The 19,073-nt window shown below is 53.0% G+C and overlaps 4 protein-coding genes across 4 annotated transcripts; 2 read left to right on the forward strand and 2 right to left on the reverse strand.

Moving 5' to 3' along the window:
- Positions 1 to 1,662: 1,662 nt before the first annotated feature.
- BZA05DRAFT_427110 (major facilitator superfamily domain-containing protein) lies at positions 1,663 to 4,856 on the forward strand (the record flags this gene model as incomplete). Its single annotated transcript, XM_051486045.1, has 4 exons — positions 1,663 to 2,173; positions 2,241 to 2,812; positions 2,873 to 3,447; positions 4,844 to 4,856. 4 exons carry the CDS (start codon positions 1,663 to 1,665, stop codon positions 4,854 to 4,856), a joined length of 1,671 nt encoding a protein of 556 aa, XP_051336262.1.
- An 8,036-nt stretch (positions 4,857 to 12,892) lies between these two features.
- BZA05DRAFT_421607 (uncharacterized protein) lies at positions 12,893 to 14,001 on the reverse strand (the record flags this gene model as incomplete). Its single annotated transcript, XM_051485729.1, has 5 exons — positions 12,893 to 12,957; positions 13,020 to 13,114; positions 13,222 to 13,226; positions 13,349 to 13,415; positions 13,859 to 14,001. 5 exons carry the CDS (start codon positions 13,999 to 14,001, stop codon positions 12,893 to 12,895), a joined length of 375 nt encoding a protein of 124 aa, XP_051336263.1.
- Positions 14,002 to 15,404: 1,403 nt separating this feature from the next.
- On the forward strand, positions 15,405 to 16,021 carry BZA05DRAFT_421608 (uncharacterized protein; the record flags this gene model as incomplete). The annotated part of the gene is made up of 2 exons (XM_051485730.1): positions 15,405 to 15,591; positions 15,903 to 16,021. The coding sequence occupies 2 exons, from the start codon at positions 15,405 to 15,407 to the stop codon at positions 16,019 to 16,021; spliced, it is 306 nt and encodes a 101-aa protein (XP_051336264.1).
- Positions 16,022 to 16,904: 883 nt separating this feature from the next.
- On the reverse strand, positions 16,905 to 17,946 carry BZA05DRAFT_155384 (glyoxalase/bleomycin resistance protein/dioxygenase). The gene is made up of 2 exons (XM_051479031.1): positions 17,408 to 17,946; positions 16,905 to 17,299 (listed from the first exon to the last, which is right to left on the reverse strand). The coding sequence occupies exons 1-2, from the start codon at positions 17,734 to 17,736 to the stop codon at positions 17,077 to 17,079; spliced, it is 552 nt and encodes a 183-aa protein (XP_051336265.1). The 5' UTR covers positions 17,737 to 17,946; the 3' UTR covers positions 16,905 to 17,076.
- Between the last annotated feature and the right edge of the window lie 1,127 nt (positions 17,947 to 19,073).

Below are 19,073 nucleotides of genomic sequence, written 5' to 3' on the forward strand. Positions count from 1 at the left end.
GACGACGTCCGGGGCGGGGCGGCGATGGATCATCATGGCGACCGGCAACAGCACGCCAGACACGATTCCTGTCCACCCCGCTAGTAACCTCCCGCTAGGCCCCCGGGGCATAAGCGGGCGATGTAGTGATGCTTCAGCCTTCGGGCTCCAACAGCTCCCTTTGATGTCTGGACTCTGGACTCTGCCGCACTTCCAGGCGAAACCGTCTTCGATTCTCAATAGAGGCACTCAAGAGCGTGAGTCGCCACTGCAGGATGTTTCTCTCTTTTCGTTTTTCACATTCCCCGGGGCCTGGATGTGGTTCATTGCAGCCGGCGCGTTGACGTTCGGTAGATATCTGCAGCAATAATTCCGCCGGATATGGGGTCCTTTTCGTATTTTACCGTTTTTCTTGCGCAGAAATCGCGCCTGCGGTGAGTCGAGTCAATCCTTTCGGCGGCGCGGGGGCACCAGTTGATGGCGCAATCGATTGCAATCGTGATGATTTCGCTCGCCTTCTTCACTTCACCTCCCCTGGGTATCGATGCAGGGCCTGCGTCCATTCCTTTGTCGTGCACAAAGCCACGGCGTAAAAGGGCCACGGCACCTGGCAATGGAAGATCATGAGACTGTATGCAGTCTGTCCCTCTCCGGAAAACGGGAGTTCTCTCCCGCCTTGCATCCAGCACCCCACATCTGCGGATGCGGATGGGATGGGGATGTCGGTGTCACTCTGCTGGGTATTCCACATGCGACCAGGGCAAGGATAGTTATGGTCGCGATGGGCTTCCGTGATGTGTTGGGGAACTGGCGAAATGGACTGGGTGAGGATTGGCCTCGCTTCGAGATGGAGGTTAGCGAGTGAGCAGCAGCGGCGATGGCGACCAACGACTGGCCGGCGACCAGTTGGAAGATCTCGGAAGACAAGATGGAGTTGTCAGTTATCCGTCGTCCATTGCGCATCACTAGAGAATGACCAGGCCAGGCCAGACCTCGGGTTTCTTTCTTTTCTTTCTTTTCCTCAGCGCCGGCGATTGACTCCAAGCGAAGCAACGCAGCAGCTACAGAGAACCAATTCATGCCGACCGTTGACTGGCCCAAAGCAGGAATCCACATCCGACCGTGAGGCTCTCCGCCCCAATTCGCTACGCCGATTGGCTGGCTGCGGCTGGGCGCGACGACGTGCATGACGGCATCTTCTTCGCCCTTCAAGGTCAGAAGACTGTCCTATCCGATTTTCACGATGGCGAGGGCAGAAAGTACGAGTACAAGTATTCTCCTCATTTTTTCTCTTTCTTTTCTCTTTCTTTTCTACCCATTTCTTTTCCGGGCAGTAGGACGGGAGAACAAGTTCTTCCCCCTTCCACCTCATCCCTCCTCTTGCTTCCTGTTCCCCCCCCGGGCCCTGCTGCTTTTAAGCCTACACTTGCTCGCTTGCTTCGCGGTCTTGCTGGATTCCCCCAGACACCATCGAACCTTCTTCCCGAACCTAACCCTCCCCTCATCCAAACCTTCCGCAAGAGCCTCAGGGCGCCCCGAGTGTTTCTACTCCCGGAACGACGTCACCGTCCGTGCGCGAATCTCACGCGTCACCACCGCCCACCGACGCCCGGACCACCACCATCGAGAGAGAACGGCCTCCTCCCTCCACTCGCAGTCATGTCGGGCTCGCACTCCACCACGATGGCGGAAGAGCGGCTATTCCCGTCGGCCTTGAACCACAAGTCCTCTCTCCAGCGGATCATCTCCAAGCCCAGTGACGAAACGGGCGAGCTACGGCTTTCCATCGAGGATGTGCGCGACGAACCGGACACGGTCGAGGCGGTCGGCGCGTTCGAGGTGCCGAGGGCAAAGAGGCTGTTGCAGGTGGCGTTGGCAGTCGTCTACTGTCTCCTGGCTGCCGGAATCGTCTTCGGATATGCCGCCTTCAAACCGATATTGGTCCAGGAGGGCGTCTACAGGGATCGCTGCACCGAGGAGGAGCTCGTCGAGGGTGTCAGGGTGTGTTACCAGCAGGAGCTGCGCCTAAATTTCATGTTTACCGTTGCTGCGGTTGCCACGAACGTTTGTGCGCTGCTGGTGGGCACGATATTGGATCAGTACGGACCGAGGGTGGCTGGTGTCATCGGGAGCGTGCTGTTTGCCTCCGGGTGCGCCGGGATGGCATTCAGTAAGGAGATTCAGTTTATCGATCGTGAGTGCCCTTCTTCCACTGTGCGATGGCTGTACTGGGGACGGCAGTTAACTGGAATGACACACAGCCTATCCCATCTCCTACCTCCTCATGGCTGTCGGCGGACCGTTCATCTTCATCCCCAGTTTCCACCTCGCCAACGCGTTCCCTCACCGGTCCGGCCTGATCCTCTCGATGCTCACCGGTGCGTTCGACTCCAGCTCGGCAATCTTCCTGCTCTACCGGATGCTCTACGAGAGACTGGGCGGCATCTCGCTCAAGGAGTGGTTCCTCGGTTACCTCATCGTTCCCGTCTTCATCCTGCTGGTGCAGCTCTTCGTCATGCCCAATTCGAGCTACAAGACGGCTTCCGAGTTGGTGGACCAAGTGCACACTACCCAGGACATCGCGAACTGGGAGAGCGATTACCTGCGAGACCACGAGTCGGCGGAGATAGAATCGAGACTTGAATCTAGGAATCGCCTGATCACCAAGATCGACCGGGAGCTGGGTGGGCACGACGGCATAAAGCGGAGCAGACTTGTCGAGGAGAAGCGGGAGACGGCGGGTGTCTGGGGTGTCATGCACGGAAAGAGTGTCACCACCCAGCTCGGCAGCTTCTGGTTCTGGGGCATTGCCGGGTTTACTATCATCCAGATGGTCTGCTATTCTTTTTCCCCCGTATCGTGGGGGCAGTAATGGCTGACATGACATCGGCAGACGCGTATCAACTACTTCGTCGCCACCATCCGACCTCAATACGAGTTTCTCCTGCACTCCTACCCCGAATCGGTCAAGATCAACACATTCTTCGACATTGCCCTCCCGCTGGGCGGCCTCTTCGCAATCCCCTTCATCGGCATGGTGCTAGACTCGCTGTCAACGCTGACGGTCCTGACGGTGCTCGTGTGCATAGCCAGCACGATCGGCGTGCTCGGCCTGGTCGAAAACAGCACGCTCACCGCATACGCCAACATCCTGCTGTTCGTCGCGTACCGTCCCTTCTACTATACGGTGGTGTCCGACTACTGCGCCAAAGTCTTCGGCATCGCAACCTTCGGCAAGGTCTACGGCACCGTCATCTGTCTCGCGGGACTGTTCAACTTCTCGCAGGCAGGATTGGACGCGATCACGTACGTCCTCTGCGATGGCGATCCGCGCCCCGCGAACCTGGTACTGCTGCTCGCCGCGGTCGTCGTCGGTATCGCCCTCCTCCTGTTTGTACGCTCCAAAGGAAGAGAGGCCAGGAGACAGCTGCTCGGTGAGGAGGCGAGGATGGCGAGAGAGGAGAATCAGTCCATGTGGTTGGAGGGCGCTAGATACGGTACTATGTAGGGATGCGAGGCCGGAGAGACAAGGAGGAGGTGGGAATATTGCATGCATGTTGCGGGCGTTGTCACTGGTGTTTATCTGTTGTGTTGTGTTAGCGTGCGGGGTTTTTACGTCTAAAAGAGTGCTTGATTTTTTCTGCTGTATTTACGATGTTGCAGTTTCGATTGTGGATCTGCGGATGGTGGGGGGGGGGGGGATAATGGATCGCTGGTGGCGATCGTAGAAATCTCACGGTTCACCAGCGGCAGAGATGAAGCGCCGACCCACTGCTCCCCACCAAGTAGCGAGGTCCCGCCCGGTTCGACGCCAATCAGGAAGCGAGAATCATGATCTAATACCTACCTACTACAGCAGCTCTTAGAATAGCCCAAAGCCAATGAGTGATATCACGTGCGGGAGTGTATGCAAACAAGCAAAAATCCGCCCCCTGCCCCCCTCTCCCCTCCGGAGGACCAACTACGGCCTGCCAAGCTTCTTCACCACCCGTGGAGCCGAGTGCGCCTGGCCTCGCTAAATAGCACTGCAACACACAGAGCTCGATGAACTACCCAGGTAGAGTACCTAACTGACACCGGAGGCGCGGCATCACCGATCACTCGCTCGCCTGCTGGTGGGGCTTGTTGGAAATATAGAGTAAGATTTGGTAAGATGTGGTGGTGAACAGTGTAGTATTGAAGTGTAAAGGCTGTAGCCTCGTGAGAACAGAAGATATAGGAATAGGGGTAAAGGCCCGTGCCTTCTACCATGACTAATTTAGACAGGTATTTGCAACAGGGCGGGGCGGTCAAGGCAGGCATAGGTAGATGGTGAAGCGCACCGAGCAGCACGCAGCATTTAACGACTGGCCGTGTTGTTGCTGCACTTTCCAAGCTCGGTGATGGGTATATGGTGCCTGCAATTTTGAAGGGCCTCTTTTTGCGGTTAATTATACAAGCCAGCTAGCAGCCGGCAGCAGCTATGAGTGACGGAAAGTGGAAAAGGCACAGGTTCTGTACCTCCCCCAACCATTAGATTCCTGGTCTGATGCTGGCGTGAATATCTTTTGCAAGATGAAACATCGGGTTTTGTATGGAAATCATCATCGTTTACACTAAACCCCCACGTGATAACAGCTGATTTTCACTCTAAAGTAATTGTAGTGGTTACATGTACTCGATTGGAGAAAAGCTCGGAGAGATTTTCGGACCCGGAATTCAGCTCGTCAACTACCATCCGAAATACGGGCCACCACCCAGACTCCACCACCAAATAGCCTGTCCCAGGATATGCATGACCAACCACCGGCAGTGATTGATTCTCGTAGTGGGAAGGAACTGGTGTATACCAGTCATCGCCGGGTGGTGAAGTTGCATGTTTGAGAGTTGTCAGGTGATCTTTTTTATTCTTTTTGGTGGGGTCGGCTGTTGCCATGTAAGTTATCCGAGTGCAAAGCTAAAACCCACTGTGCCGTTATAGACTGCAGGCACCATAGAAAATGAGCAATTTAAAGCGGATGTTCCATAGAATGGCCTCACCGCATCCAGCGGATATAAAGTCCTTGAAATTTACACCATCATCCTCACCAACACCTCAACACCTCAACATCTCGCCAACACCTCACAAAAAACACACACGATCTTCTGAACAAAGCTAAGCACTCTTCATCTCCGAGACCAATACTCTAAACACACACCGGCTCTCAACACTGCCATTTCGAACAAACTTCAAACTGCCTCCCCACAAAGGCGTTTCCTATCCTTTTTCCAACACACTCAGTATTCATATCACGATCACAATCATGAATTCCAGCTCATCCAGGCCTGCAGTAGTGTGATACAAGTGGGCGTGCGCATCCTGCGGTAACAAGAATAGCATGTATACGCAGACATGCCAGAACTCTCGCTGCCAAAATTTTTGTCTCAACAGCGAGTTTATGCTGCATCGGGCGGCTGCTACCGAGGCGGATAGGCGGACTATTATCGAGGCGGAGGAGAGGGCGCGTGGGCGAAGGTAGTTACATAGTTGTAAGCGATAGTTATGGATGACCAGTGATCCGAATACGCGGGAGGTCTGCGGTGGTTTCCTTTTTTTCTTTTTCGTCTTCTCCGGGTGCGATGTTTGCATTTCTTTTTTTCCGACTGGCTTGTGGGCGGTTCTGGTCGCGCTACGGCGCTTCACTCTGTCTGAGGGGCTTCGGGGTATTATCATTTGCTTTTTTCTTTCTTGCGCACGCTGGAAGGTGCATCTAGACGGTATCTGCTGTTTTCTCTGATCCAGCACTCATTTCTTTTCTTTCCAGGCGGCGGTGCGTACATACGTGTAGCATAGCTTCTCAGAGTGAACCCAATACCATACTATAACCCGTAGATACGAATCGCTATTATAGTAGCGATCATACCTAAGTATCCGTCAAGCCGCAACGATTCAGCTCTACGTCCGACCTCCGCCAATCCGGACCGAGTGACATCATGTGCAGGAGTGTACCTATGCAGACATATACCCCCTACAGGCCCGGACTACGGCCTGTCGAGCTACAATTCCTACCGAGTGCTGTGGCCTCGCTAAATAATTAGCGCGGCAACACGCGAAGCGTCTCGACGAATTAGGTAGGTACCTATTTAACTGATACCGGGGGACCCGTAGCATTCGACGACCGGCGGTGTTGTTGCTAGCGCTGCGCGTTTAAAGCTTGTGATGCTTATGACAGTTCACGATCGTGACAATGGGTAGCGGATCATCCAAGCCTGCGGTTGCAGTGTACAAGTGGAAGTGCACAGCCTGCCAGTTCAAGAACTCCATGAGTACGCAGAGGTGCAAAATGATCATATGCCTACAACTCTGTCCCGATAGCGAGTTTATGTTGCATCGGATGGCTGCTATCTAGCTGGAGAGCAAAGCGCGTGGGCGTTGAAGGTAGTTAGTTGTGCGCGCTAGTTCGGGATGACCATTGACCCGGATATGTAGGCGGGAGGTCTGGTTTCCTTTTCCCCTTCTTCTTGGGTACTTTTTTTGCATTTCTTTTTTTTGGACCGGCTTGCGGGTTGTTCTGGTCGCCCTGCTCTGCGCCGCTTCACTCATTGTCTAAGGGTCTGTTGCTTTTTTTTTGTTGCGCACGCTAAAGCTGGGTGCTTTTGGATTCTGAACGGTATGCGTCTCTGCTGTTTTCTCAAATCGAGCCCGCATTTTCTTTTTTTCCAGTCGGCGGTGCGTACATGCGTGGAACATAGCTTCTCCGAGTGAGCCCAATACCAACCCAGACATACATAACGCGTGTGTACGGATCGCTAGTGGCGATCATATCTAAGCATCTCTCCAGCGGCAACTATCCAGTTCCGCGGCCGGCATCAGAATATACCGGAATGAGTGACATGACGTGCAAGAGTGTATGCAGACATTTACCCCCCGCCAGAGGCCCGGACGGCAGCCAGCGGCCTGCCAAGCCATAAGCCCACGGAAGTAAGTGATGTGCCCTCGCCATAGAGTAGTGGTATTGGAACCGGCGGAGGTCGAGGAACTAGGTACCCAACGTATAGGCAGTCTGATACCTGAGGTGCGGCACTGGGGATCACTCGGCTGCTGACTGCTGGCAGGGCGGTGAGGGGATGAATGGCCACTCGAAGCACACCAAGCAGCGCGTAGGAGCATTCAACGACCGGCCGTGTCGCTGCTGCGCTTTCAAAGCTCGTTGATGCATATGGCATTTGAAGCGTACGTTAGGTTCAATTGGCCTCAGCGGATCCCATAGATATAAACCTCACTAATGGCACGGCCATGACATTTCCTTTCATCATCCTCACCAATCACAAACACATACCTCAACACCTCACTGAAAACACACAATCTGAACAGAATTTCTTCACGTCCGAGACAAACACACGACTCTCAACACCACCACCTCGAACAAACTTCCTCCTCGCACCTTTTCAAGACTTTTCCCACACAAAACACGAAACACGATCACAATGGGTGGCGCATCATCCAAGCCGATAGCGTACAAGTGGAAGTGTACTTCCTGCGGGAATAAAAACAGCATGAGTACGCAGACGTGCGAGAACACGCGGTGCGGAAAACGCTGCCCCGATAAGCAGTTCGCGGCACATATGGCGGCTGCTAACGAGGCGGAGATGAGGGCGCGCTGGGGCTAGTTAGGCGCGCCACTAGAGACCGACCAGGCTGAGGCGGGAGAGGTCTGATTTCATTTTTTCTCTTTCTCGGGGGGCTTTATTTGTTTTTCTTTTCTGACTGACTTGCTTGTTTGCCGGTTGTTTTGTTCACTCGGCTGCGTTTCATTCATTTTGGTCGCTCTGTCGGGTTTCATTCATTCATCGGCTGAGGGTCTTTGGCTGTTGACCATTATTATCTCGTTTTCATATCTTTTGCACGCTGGGGCAGGCTGGAAGGTGTATCTAGACGGTATTTGCTGTTTTCTCTAATCGAGACCTCTTTCTTTCCAGTCGGCAGTATATACGCGTGGTATAGCCTTGCTGAGTGACTGTGGACTCTACTTCAATACCATACCTACCGCGTAGATAACGCGGATTGTATGGATCACGAGTGGCAATCATAGCTATCTCTTCAGCGGCAAAGATCCAGCTCGAGAATCACTACATCCGAACGTTGAGTTCATATAACTATCCTTCATTGCGTTTGCCCACTCCTACCCAGTAACAACAGATTCCTCACCCGTTCCAGTACCTGCCAGGCAGTGAGAATTAGGCCACACACATCACATGCGGGAGTGTATGCAGGCGGGCACAAATGCCTCCCTCCTTCCCCTTCACGGGCCCGGTCTGCAACCTGTAAGCTGCTGAGCCACGGTATCTGCGTAACCGACCACTGTCGCCACGCTACAGTAGCATTGCAATTGGTGGAGCTCGACAAACTACCCAGGTACCTAATTGATCATCTACGGTGTGATACCGAAGGTGCGGCATTGGCGATCATTCGCTCGGCTGCAGATTTCTGTGTTGGAGATATACGATGGTAGATGGATTGCATAGAGAAGAGAAAAGTACTGCATACAAGATGGGGATATATATGGAGAAGTGTGCAGTAGTGCCAAGGCAGGCAGGAGCTAGTTTAGGATAGGGTAGGCAGACGCGTGATAACTGATGAATGAACAACATTCTGGTGACTCGCGAGATGGGCAAGGGATCGAGGAGAAGCAGTAGTAGGTGACAAGGTATGAGTAGGTGGTCTAGAGCGAATGAGTACTCGCAAAACTAAACCGGACCTCCGCACCTTTACAGAAAAATGCCCTATCCATTGACAGATAATGCCAACCTGAATGGCCACTCGAAGCGCACCGCGCAGCGCGAAGCTATGAAAGACCGGCCGCGTCAATGCTAGGCTTCCAAGTCTCGGTGATGCGTATGGCATTTGAAGTGTATGTGAGGTTCAATTGGCCTCGCCGCATCCAACTGATATAAACCCCATTAACAGTGCGCCATGACATTTCTTTCATCATCCTCACCAATCACAAACTCACACCTCAACACCTTACGAAAAACACAGAATTTGAACAAACTACCAATCTAAACTTCCGAGACACTGAATATACGACCCTCAACGCCACCATCTCGAACACAAACCAATCCCACAATTTTCCCACACAAGAAACAATCACAATGGGAGGCGGATCATCCAAGCCGGCAGCGTACAAGAGGAAGTGTACATCCTGCCAAAAAAAGAACAGCGTGAGTCCGCAGACGTGCGAGAACACGCGGTGCGGAAAACGCTGCCCAGACAAGCAGTTCACGGTGCATATGGCGGCTGCCAATGAGGCGGAGATGAGGGCGCGCTGGGGCTAGTTTGGCGCGCTACAGTAGGAATGACCACTCACCAAGCTGAGGCGAAAGGTCTGGTTTCATTTTTTCTTTCTCGGGGGCTTTATTTGGATTACTTTTTTTCTGATTGGATTGCGGGTCGTTCTGTTTTGTTAGCTTTGCTGCGCTTTGTTCACGGGTTGAGGGTCTTTAGCGTTATTGTTTCCATTTCCTTCCTTTCCCACGCTGTCCAGTGCATCTGGACGGTATTTGCTTTCTTTTCTCCAATCGAACCCGCATTTTCATTTCCTTCCAGTCGGCGGTGTGTACATGTGACTACTAGTCACTTCGCCGAGTGACCCAAAGATCAATCTATACCTACATAAGGCGTATACTGATCGCCGGTGGTGAAACTGGATGATACATGGGTAAGTACCTCTCCAGCGGTGAAGATCCAGCTTGAAATCACTACACCTGGAGAGTAACGTGGAGGTCTCATAACAATCCTTAGAACTGTCGACTCACGGCTACCCACCTAGGTAGCTCGCCGAGTTCCGCCGGCCGCAGTATGGTCCTATCGATACGTGGGTATATGTCTGCTACACTCTGGCAACGTGGTGTCACTCAGAACGGGATTGTTTGAGCTGCCGTAGTAGATAATGATTCTCGCAGCCTGGTTAGTGCCGGAACGGATGGGAGCTTGCCAGGGTAACTGATAGTCTGATACCGGAGGTGCGACATTGGAGATCACTCGGTTGCAGACTGCTTGCGAGGCGGGAGGGATAGTGGAGGAGCCATTAAAACTGTGTAAGGGAAGCAGCTGTAGGCGAATAGATACAGAAGTATCGGTAGGTTAGTGTCAATGACCACTCGCCGAACCGGGCTGGACCTCCGGACCTCGACCGCCTACCAGGACGCCAGCCCGTAGATATATACTTGGTTATTGGTGAGTTGAGGCGAGGTGCCGATAGGTTCCATGGTTGATGTATATATATACCTACTTCGGCTACTGGTTCACTACTTACCGGTCCACATACCTACACACACCACACTAATACGGTCCTCTGTACACCTGCTTTTGGGGCTCAAATTCCACCGAACCTCAGTGCCCTGCAGACAGAGTAAGCCAGTTAAACTTGACTGGATTTGTATATATCGGGAGCTTCCTTGGTGAGAAGCCCGCAGCAGCCATTCAAGGACCGCACGTTTTACTGCTGCACTTTCAAATCTCGGTGATGCGTATAGCAAATTGAAGCGTTTGTTCCGTACAATAGGCCTGGCCGCATCCACCAGATATAAAATCATTAACTTTACACTCATGACATTTACTTTCCTCATCACCAATCACAAACACACACCTCAACACCTCACCTCAACGAACAGTCTTCTGTACAAAGCTACTTATCTTCACCTCCGAAACACTAAACACACCGACGCTCAACACCACCACCTCGAACAAACTTCTTTCTCCCACTTTTCCAAGACTTTTCCGACACACAAAACACGATCACAATGGGTGGCGTATCATCCAAGCCGGCAGCGCACATTTACAAGTGGAAGTGCGCATCCTGTGGAAACAAGAGCAGCATGAGTACGAAGACGTGTGAGAACACGCGGTGTGGAAAACGCTGTCCCGATAAGCAGTTCGCTGCGCATGTGGCGGCTGCCAACCAGGCTGCCATCCTGTGGGCATGCTCGGGATAGGTGGTTGGTTATTTACTTAGGCGCGCTGGGGATGATCATTGACCTTGTTTCTTTTCTTCCGCACGCTGGAAGGTGCATCTGGACGGTATTTACTTTGTTTTCGTTTCTTTAATCGAGCCCGCATCTTTCTTTCCAGTCGGTGGTGTGCACGCGTGACATAGGTTCGCCGAGTGAGCCCAATGCCATACCAATGTTCTACATAGTCCAGTCCGTCCGTCCTGGGCCTCGGACCAGACTGGACTGTATCTTGGCAGATTCACGCCAAACTAAGGCAGAATAGAACGCGATAGAAAAGTATCACGTGATGGGAAGATTCCACACTAGAATATCACCCCATAGGGAAAAGTTTTTCCAGCCTTTGTTTGGCGTAATCTTGCGATTACTAGAAGAAAAATATTTTCTTCATTTCTTGGCATTGGACTGTAGTTCCCTCCAGTCCTCGGAATCCATGGACGAGAGTATCAGGTACAAGTGTGACTTACTCTGTTTCTTCTATCCAAGATATAAATGATTATATTATTCCTCATTGGACGGACTACTTTTCGGCAGTCCATCCGAAGGGCCGGACCGGAACAGATCTTGGCAGACCGTCCAGCCCGGACTGCAGTCCCGACCGGACTATGTAGAACATTGTGCCATACCATACCTACATATCCCGTATACAGATCGTTTGGGACGATCGTAGCTATGTATCTCTCCAGCGGCAAGCCTCCAGTCCGAGAATCACCACATCCGAACGTAGAGGTCGCATAAACATCATTAGAAGCACTGACTCACTGCTACCCACTAACCAGCGAGTCATTATCCCGCTGATCAGCCTACTAGACTTTGGCCCTACTACTACGTATGGCAGCTCTCCGATTAGCCCTTGGCTGGATGACATCACGTGAGGCAGTGCATGAAAGCAGGCAGGACGAAATGTACCCTCCCACCCCCTCACAGGTGCGGCATTGGCGATCACTCGGCTGCAGACTGCTGGCGGAGCGGTTAAGGGGATCGGGATGAGGCAGTGAATGGGGAACGCAAGTACTCTACATAGTTGAGTAGATACTAGGTATGTTGGTAGTCCGGTACAGACCGATGATCTCTTGCATAACCGCTCGGGACCTGCGCACTTATAAAGCAAAACGCGCTTTTTATTCACAGATAATTCCAACGTGAATGACCAGTCGAAGCGCACTGAGCGGTGCTTTCAAAGCCCAGTTATGCGTATAGCAATGGAAGTGTATGTTCCGTTCAATAGGCCTTGCCGTATCCAACGGATTTAAACCTATCCAGCGGTGTGCCCATGCCACTTGCTTTCATCATCCTCACCAATCACACACAAACACACACCTCAACAGCTCAGCTCAGCCACACAATCTTCTGAACAAAGCGATCTTCAACTCCGAGACCAAAAAACAACTGACTCTCAAAACCACCTCGAACAAACCTCTTCTTCAGACAGTTTTCCCACACACATAAAACACACACAATGGGTGGCGTATCATCCAAGCCGGCAGCATACATTTACAAGTGGAAGTGCGCATCCTGTGGAAACAAGAGCAGCATGAGTACGAAGACGTGTGAGAACACGCGGTGCGGAAAACGCTGTTCAGACAAGCAGTTCGCTGCGCATATCGCGGCTGCTAACGAGGCTATGTTGTGGGCGTGCTGGGGATAGTTCGTTGGTCAATTACTTAGGCGCGCTGGGGATGATCATGGACCTTCTTTATTTTCTTCCGCACGCTGGAAGGTGCATTTGGACGGTGTTTACTTTAGTTTTTTTATTTAATCGAGCCCGTATCTTTCCTTCCAGTCGGCGGTACGCACGTATGACATAGTTCCGCCGAGTGACTGTGAGCCCAATACTAACCCATACCTACGTAAAGTGCACTAGTATAGAACCGCTGGTGGCGATCACAGGGTAGCTATCTGCAGCGGCAAAGATCCAGCTCGATAAATCACTACAGCTGGACTTTCAGGTAGCACCACTATCCTTCGAAGCGTCGCGACCCGAGTAATGGCCACCCGCGGAGCTGGGTGCTGTGGCATCACTATAGCGGCACTGCAACAGCCAGAGTTTGACGAACTAAGTACCTACTTACCTAACTGCTTGTCTGATACCGGAGGTGCGGCATTAGCGGTCACTCGGCTGCTGGCTGCTTGCGAGGCGGGATGGATGGTGGATGAGCCAATAAAACTGTGAAACGGAAGTGGCTGTAGGCGAGTAGATACGGAAGTACTGGTAAGCCAGTGTGAATGACCACTGGCAGAACCGTTCCGCACCTCCGCACCTCCGCTGCCTACCAGGACTGCAACCCGTGACATTTATGTAGTTACTGGTGAGGTCAGGTGAGGTGTCGGTAGCTTCCATGGCTGATGCATACATACTCTGGCTACTCGTTTGATACTTGCCGTCCAGATACCTACTCACGTCGCACTCATAGGTGAGCTCCTTCGCACACACGCTTTTGGGGCTCCAACCACCGAATCTCATTACCCTGCAGTCAGAGTAAGCCGATTAAACTTGACTAGTATACGTCGAGGCTTCTGCCGCGGCAAGAAACGCATGGCAGCATTCAAGGACTGCGGCCGTGGTGTTGCTGTTGCTCTGCTTTAAAAGCTCGGTGACACACGTACAGCAATGGAAGTAGATGTTCCGTTCAATTAGCCTCACCGCATCCCACAGATATAAACTTCACTTGCGGTGTGCCCATGACATTAGGTTCATCATCCTCACCAATCGCAAACACAGACCTCAACACCTTACTGAAAACACACAACCTTCTGAACCAAGCTACTTATCTTCACCCCCGAAACACTGAACACACGAAGCTCAACACCACCACCTCGAACAAAACAAACTTCTTGCCCAGACTTTCCCCACACATAAAACACGATCACAATGGGTAGCGTATCATCCAAGCCGGCAGCGCACATTTACAAGTGGAAGTGCGCATCCTGCGAAAACAAGAACAGCATGCGTACGAAGACGTGCGAGAACACGGAGTGCGGAAAAGACTGCCCTGACAAAGAGTTCGCTGCGCATGCGGCGGCATGGCACGAGGCTGCCATCCTGGCTGCCATCCTGTGGGCGTGCTGGGGATAGTTGGCTTGTTAATTACTTAGGCGTGCTGGGGATGATTATTGACCTTCTTTCTTTTCTTTCGCACGCTGTAACGTGCATCTGGACGGTACCTATTTGATTTACTTTCTAATAGAGCTTGTATTTTTGTTTCCAGTCGGCGGTATGTCCGTGTGACTACTAGTAGCTTCGCTGAGTGACTGTGAGCCCAACTCTATATATAGGCTATCCATACTTACCTACGATACCTACATAACGCGTATAAGGATCGCTGTTGGCGATCATACCTATGTCTAGCGGCGAAGATCCAGCTCGAGAACCACTACATCCGAACCCGGAAGTCGCATATCTAATTATCCTTGGAAGCGCCGACTCCCGCCGGTTCAACTGCCGACCAGGCTGCGAGAATCAGAATCTACTAGTTCTTTGCTCGGCCTCACACAACCCAACCTGAGTGACATCACGTGTCGGAGTGTATGCAGACACATATACTCTCCTCCCTCCCTCCACAGGCCCAAACCGCAGCCCGCCGTGCCACAATAGCCCAAATATATGCACGACCGACTGCTGTGGCCTCGCCATACATGGTTGCACTGCAACATGCGGAGCTCGATGAACTAGGTAAGTACATACCTAATTGATCGTCTGATACCGGAGGTCCGGCATTAGCGATCACTCGTTCGCCTGCTGGCGGTCTGTTGAAAACACATAAGGATGGAGAAGCTACGTAGTGCTGGAGATGCAGAAGTATATAGGTAGCCGAGTACACACCCAGATATTGGGTAGTCCGGTGCGCATGATCTGTTCCGGTGCCCGACCGGTGCGCATGTTTTAACGAGGCCAACGAGAGCCATTGGCCTAACGTAGTACTACCCTCGTCTCGCTTTTCTTTTGAGTCTTGAGACTCTATCAATACAATACACTCGTTCATCACAATCCAATCCAACAGGACCGCTGGTAGTGATTTCGGGTGACAGTTCATGAGCCTGCTACTCTTGCACTTAGGACATACCGTACGCCAGACCGAGCTCTCGTATATACTATACAGTTCCTCTAGGGCGTGTTGCTTCAATGCAAAGCGCCCTATCCATTTCAAAGATAAAACTAACGTGAATGACCACTCGAAGCGCACCGAGCAGCCCACCGAGCAGCGCTCAGCCATTGAATGACCGGCCAGTTTGCTGCTACACTTTCAAAGCTCAGTCATGCGTATGGCATTTGAAGCGTATGTTAGGTTCTATTGACCTCACCGCATCCAATAGATATAAACCTCACCAGCGGTGCCCCAAAGTTGCCTTCATCATCCTCACCAATCACAAACACACCGAGTCTCAGCACCACACCTCGAACAAACGTCTTCCTCACACTTTTCCCAGACTTTTCCCACACATAAAATACGATCACGATGGGCGGCGTATTATCCAAGCCGATAGCACCGAACATTTACAAGTGGAAGTGCGCATCCTGCGGGAACAAGAACAGCAAGAGTACGAAGACGTGCGAGAACACGGGGTGCGGAAAAGACTGCGCCGACAAGCAGTTCGCTGCGCATGTGGCGGCTGCCAACCAGGCTCTCCTATTGTTGGGGATAGGTGCGTGGTTGGCTGGTTAGGCGCAATAGGGGTGATCATTGAGTTTCTTAAAAATCTTTTCTTCCGCACGCTGGATGGTGCTTCTGGACAGTGTTGATTTCTGTTCTTTAATTGGGTCGGTGTTTTCTTGCCAGGCGGCGGTGTGTGCTTGTAACTACATACCTGTAGCTTCAAGGAGTGACCGTGAACCCGGTATCCAAGTACATAACACATAAAGATTGCCAGTGACGATAATAGCCCCCTCCCTAGCGGCCCCGATCTAGCTGGAGCTTTACCACATCTGAACATGAAGCTCGCACGCCTATGCTTAGAAGCGCCGACTCAGGGCCAGCGTACCCACCAGCGATCTGCCGCCCGTTTTGGCGTCGACCAGGCTGCAAAACCCAGGATTCACTGGCTCTTCGCCCGACCCTCAGACACACCCGACTGAGTGACATCACGTGCGGGAGTGTAAGCAGGCAGGTAGGCGGAAAGTTTTACCCCCCGCCCCCCATACAGGCCCGGACTACGACCTGCAACCGCCAAAGCCACCGCACCCATGGGGCTGAGTGGTGTGGTCTCGCTATGGTAGCACTGTAACATGCGGAGCTCGACGAACCACCTACCTAGGTCGGGAACTGATAGCCTGATACCGAAGGTGCGGCTTTTGCGATCACTCGGCTGTAGCCTGCGTTCGAGGCGGTTGAGGGATGGAGGAGAAGCGGCAGTAGGCGAGTAGATACGGAAGTATCGGTAGGCTGGTGTGAATTGCTACTCCTATAAATGCTTTAGACCTCTAGTGCCTGATTGGACTACAACCCGTAACTATCCATGACGTTATTGGTGAGGTGAGGTGAGGTGAGGCGGCAGCAGCTGCCAAGGCTAATAGCTACACGGCTCCTGGTTTGTCACTTACTGGTCCAGATACCGACTCACACCGCACTCATAGGTATGAGAGAGAGAGATCTTTCTGTTTTATTTCGCATGCAGCCTATATAGACTATGGCGAAGGACTCATAGGTATGTAAGCTCCTTCGCACATCCGCTTTTGAATATGGGGCTCCTGCTGCCACCGAAACCGAAGCCAAAACTTAGAATGACGTACTAGGTACGAACCGTCTCTTGGAAGGTCGAGCAAGCATCCGCCTCCTCCCACTCGCATTGAAGCCCAATCGCTTCTTCAATACTTCCAGGCGACATTCGTCCACTCGCCCACTGGCAGCAATTGAAACGCATACCCTGCTTGCGGACGGCACTCGGTTTTCGACAGACTCGGATTGCATGTAGACACTACATATGAACACAGCCAACACACGAACACAAAAACGCTGCCTGAAGAACTTCGACTGGCAGTCAAGCCTCAGATATCTTGATTCTTGAAATAGAGCAGAGAAACGTCTTGCCCTTCCCATCCCATCCGTTTCCTTCCCTTCCCATCCATTCCCATCCCATCCCTTCCCACTCTCCCGTCCCTCACCCCCGTCCCTCACCCCGCCCCCCACGCACTCAAATAACACCCCACCACCTCCCCACGCCCACCGCCACGGCGCCAACCACAGCCGTCCCAACCCCCCATCCCAGCATCCCCCACTCCTCCGCCCAAAATGCCGGCGCCATGCACACAGCCTCGACATTCCTCCCCTCGGGATCCAACACGAACGCGCCGTAGTAGGTCTTGAAGTACTCCGGCCGCACGCCGGGGGGGCCGTTACATTTACCGCCTGCTTTGCTGTGCGTTTGTCAGCAACAAAATAAGTGAAGTGAGGGGGGGTGGGGGGTCGGGGAAGGGGAAGGGGAAGGGGAAGGGGAAGGGGAAGGGGGGGTAGGGCGGGCGAACATCGCAGCAGCGTGAAACTCGCGTACCACCCGCCGGCTGCTGGCGGTGAAGGCGATGTGCATGCGTCCTGTCGGTTCGCGCGGGCTCTTGTCCTCCGTCTGCGCCTGTGGCGTGTGCGAGTGCCATGCCTCGCTCCCGTCGACCGATGGCGCGGCGGGCCCGGCAAGCCAGAAGTCGGGGCCGCTGCAGGCCGACGCACCGAAGCCGTGGACTTGGCCGTCTGCGAGAGTGAAGGTGCGCTTGTAACCGAGTGGTAAGAGGGCGGAGGTGTAGAATGCACTGGTGGCAGGGAGGGAGGCGACGGTGAGGGAGATGTGGTTTATCGGCATTGTGGTGGTGGCGGATGTGGTGGTGGATGTGGATGGAAAGGAGGAGCGGCGGAGCAGGATATATACCAGCACCCGCCGTCAGCTCTAGCAAATTTCGGTTCGATCGTGAGTCAACAGTCGAATGCCGGACGCAGGTGTAACGTGTTTATCTGTGTTCTCGTATTCCGCCTGCATGCAAAGTGCACAATGCACATGCGAGCTGTGGGGTCAGCATCTGGCGAGCGAGTGATTACTATGCAAACACAGCGAGGTATTGGGTATGTAAGACGCCTGGGAAACTGCACGCGTGCTCCGGAACCAACGGAGAGTCGGAGAGTCGGAGACAGTGCTGCTGTGCTGCTGTGCTTTACTTTCGAAGCTTCAGAGGCAAAAGCCCGGTGCGGAGACCATGGCTACTGCTAACTGGCCATGATTCCGTGAATGCTCAACAGCGTCCTATCGTATTGGTTATCGCTCGCAGTCCGCACATCACCCACCTACCTCCGTCCGGCGTCCGTCTCATCACCCTTTCCCCGCTCTTGCAAAGCTGCAAGGCTGCCAGTGCAAGACATAGCTCTGACTCTTCCGATGCGCGGATGGCCGCCAAGCAGTTTTTCTTTCCTTTTTCCCCATGGTTTCGCAAATCAACGCGGAACGCGACACACAACGCGGTCAAATACGACCCCGAAACCCGCACGTCTTCCCGCACTGGCTCTGGGTCCATGGATATCTGGCTTCTTCAACGTCTTCAACGTCTTCGACGGCTTGGTATGAAAGGTCTGGGTCAAATGGTTGTAATCAGCTTCGGCACAAGGCTACTATGCTTGCTCATTACAGAGCACCGAGACTCGAGAGACGTCGGCTGCAAGGGCGAGTACTTGGAGTATTGGTCGCGCTGGACTGGCAGTAATCGCCGGAGGCGGGTGTGATCGACGCGTAGGTGACAGCTCGATGCCGATGTTGGACAGACAACGTAAGGGCCCCCACTTGAGGCTTTCACCCTTCGTTCTTTGACGAATCACATGTGCTCCACAGCCTACGGTGCGGTACTCGATTGCCCCCGCCCCGCCCTCGTTCGATGGAGAGTCGAGACGGTTTTCCCCCCCACCGCTCAGGAGTCACTACGGAATCAAGTCGATGTGCGCTGTCGCCGTCGAGGATGAATACCTACGGACCGAGCACCAAAGTTGCATCTCTACACATCTGGCTCATTATCACATTCAAATCCAGCTCTCGCGTTCCAGCACGGAGATTCAAGCTCAGAGTCCACCGAGGTCCGACCCGGCAGGTCCCAGAGTCTATACATCCTACCGTCAACCAACTCTGCACGCGAAACCATGTCCAGCGCGTAAAATCCC

This window comes from Tricharina praecox, assembly GCF_024521635.1.
Source record: "Tricharina praecox strain CBS 144465 chromosome Unknown BZA05scaffold_28, whole genome shotgun sequence".
In the NCBI taxonomy this organism is placed as follows: Eukaryota; Fungi; Ascomycota; class Pezizomycetes; order Pezizales; family Pyronemataceae; genus Tricharina; species Tricharina praecox.

Excerpts from the sequence above, each read along its gene's own strand:
- BZA05DRAFT_155384 (XM_051479031.1), bottom strand. The coding sequence starts at position 17,736 with ATGCCGATAAACCACATCTCCCTCACCGTCGCCTCCCTCCCTGCCACC. Across the intron at positions 17,300-17,407 it reads GAGTTTCACGCTGCTGCGAT|CAAAGCAGGCGGTAAATGTA; the intron begins GTTCGCCCGCCC and ends ACAAACGCACAG.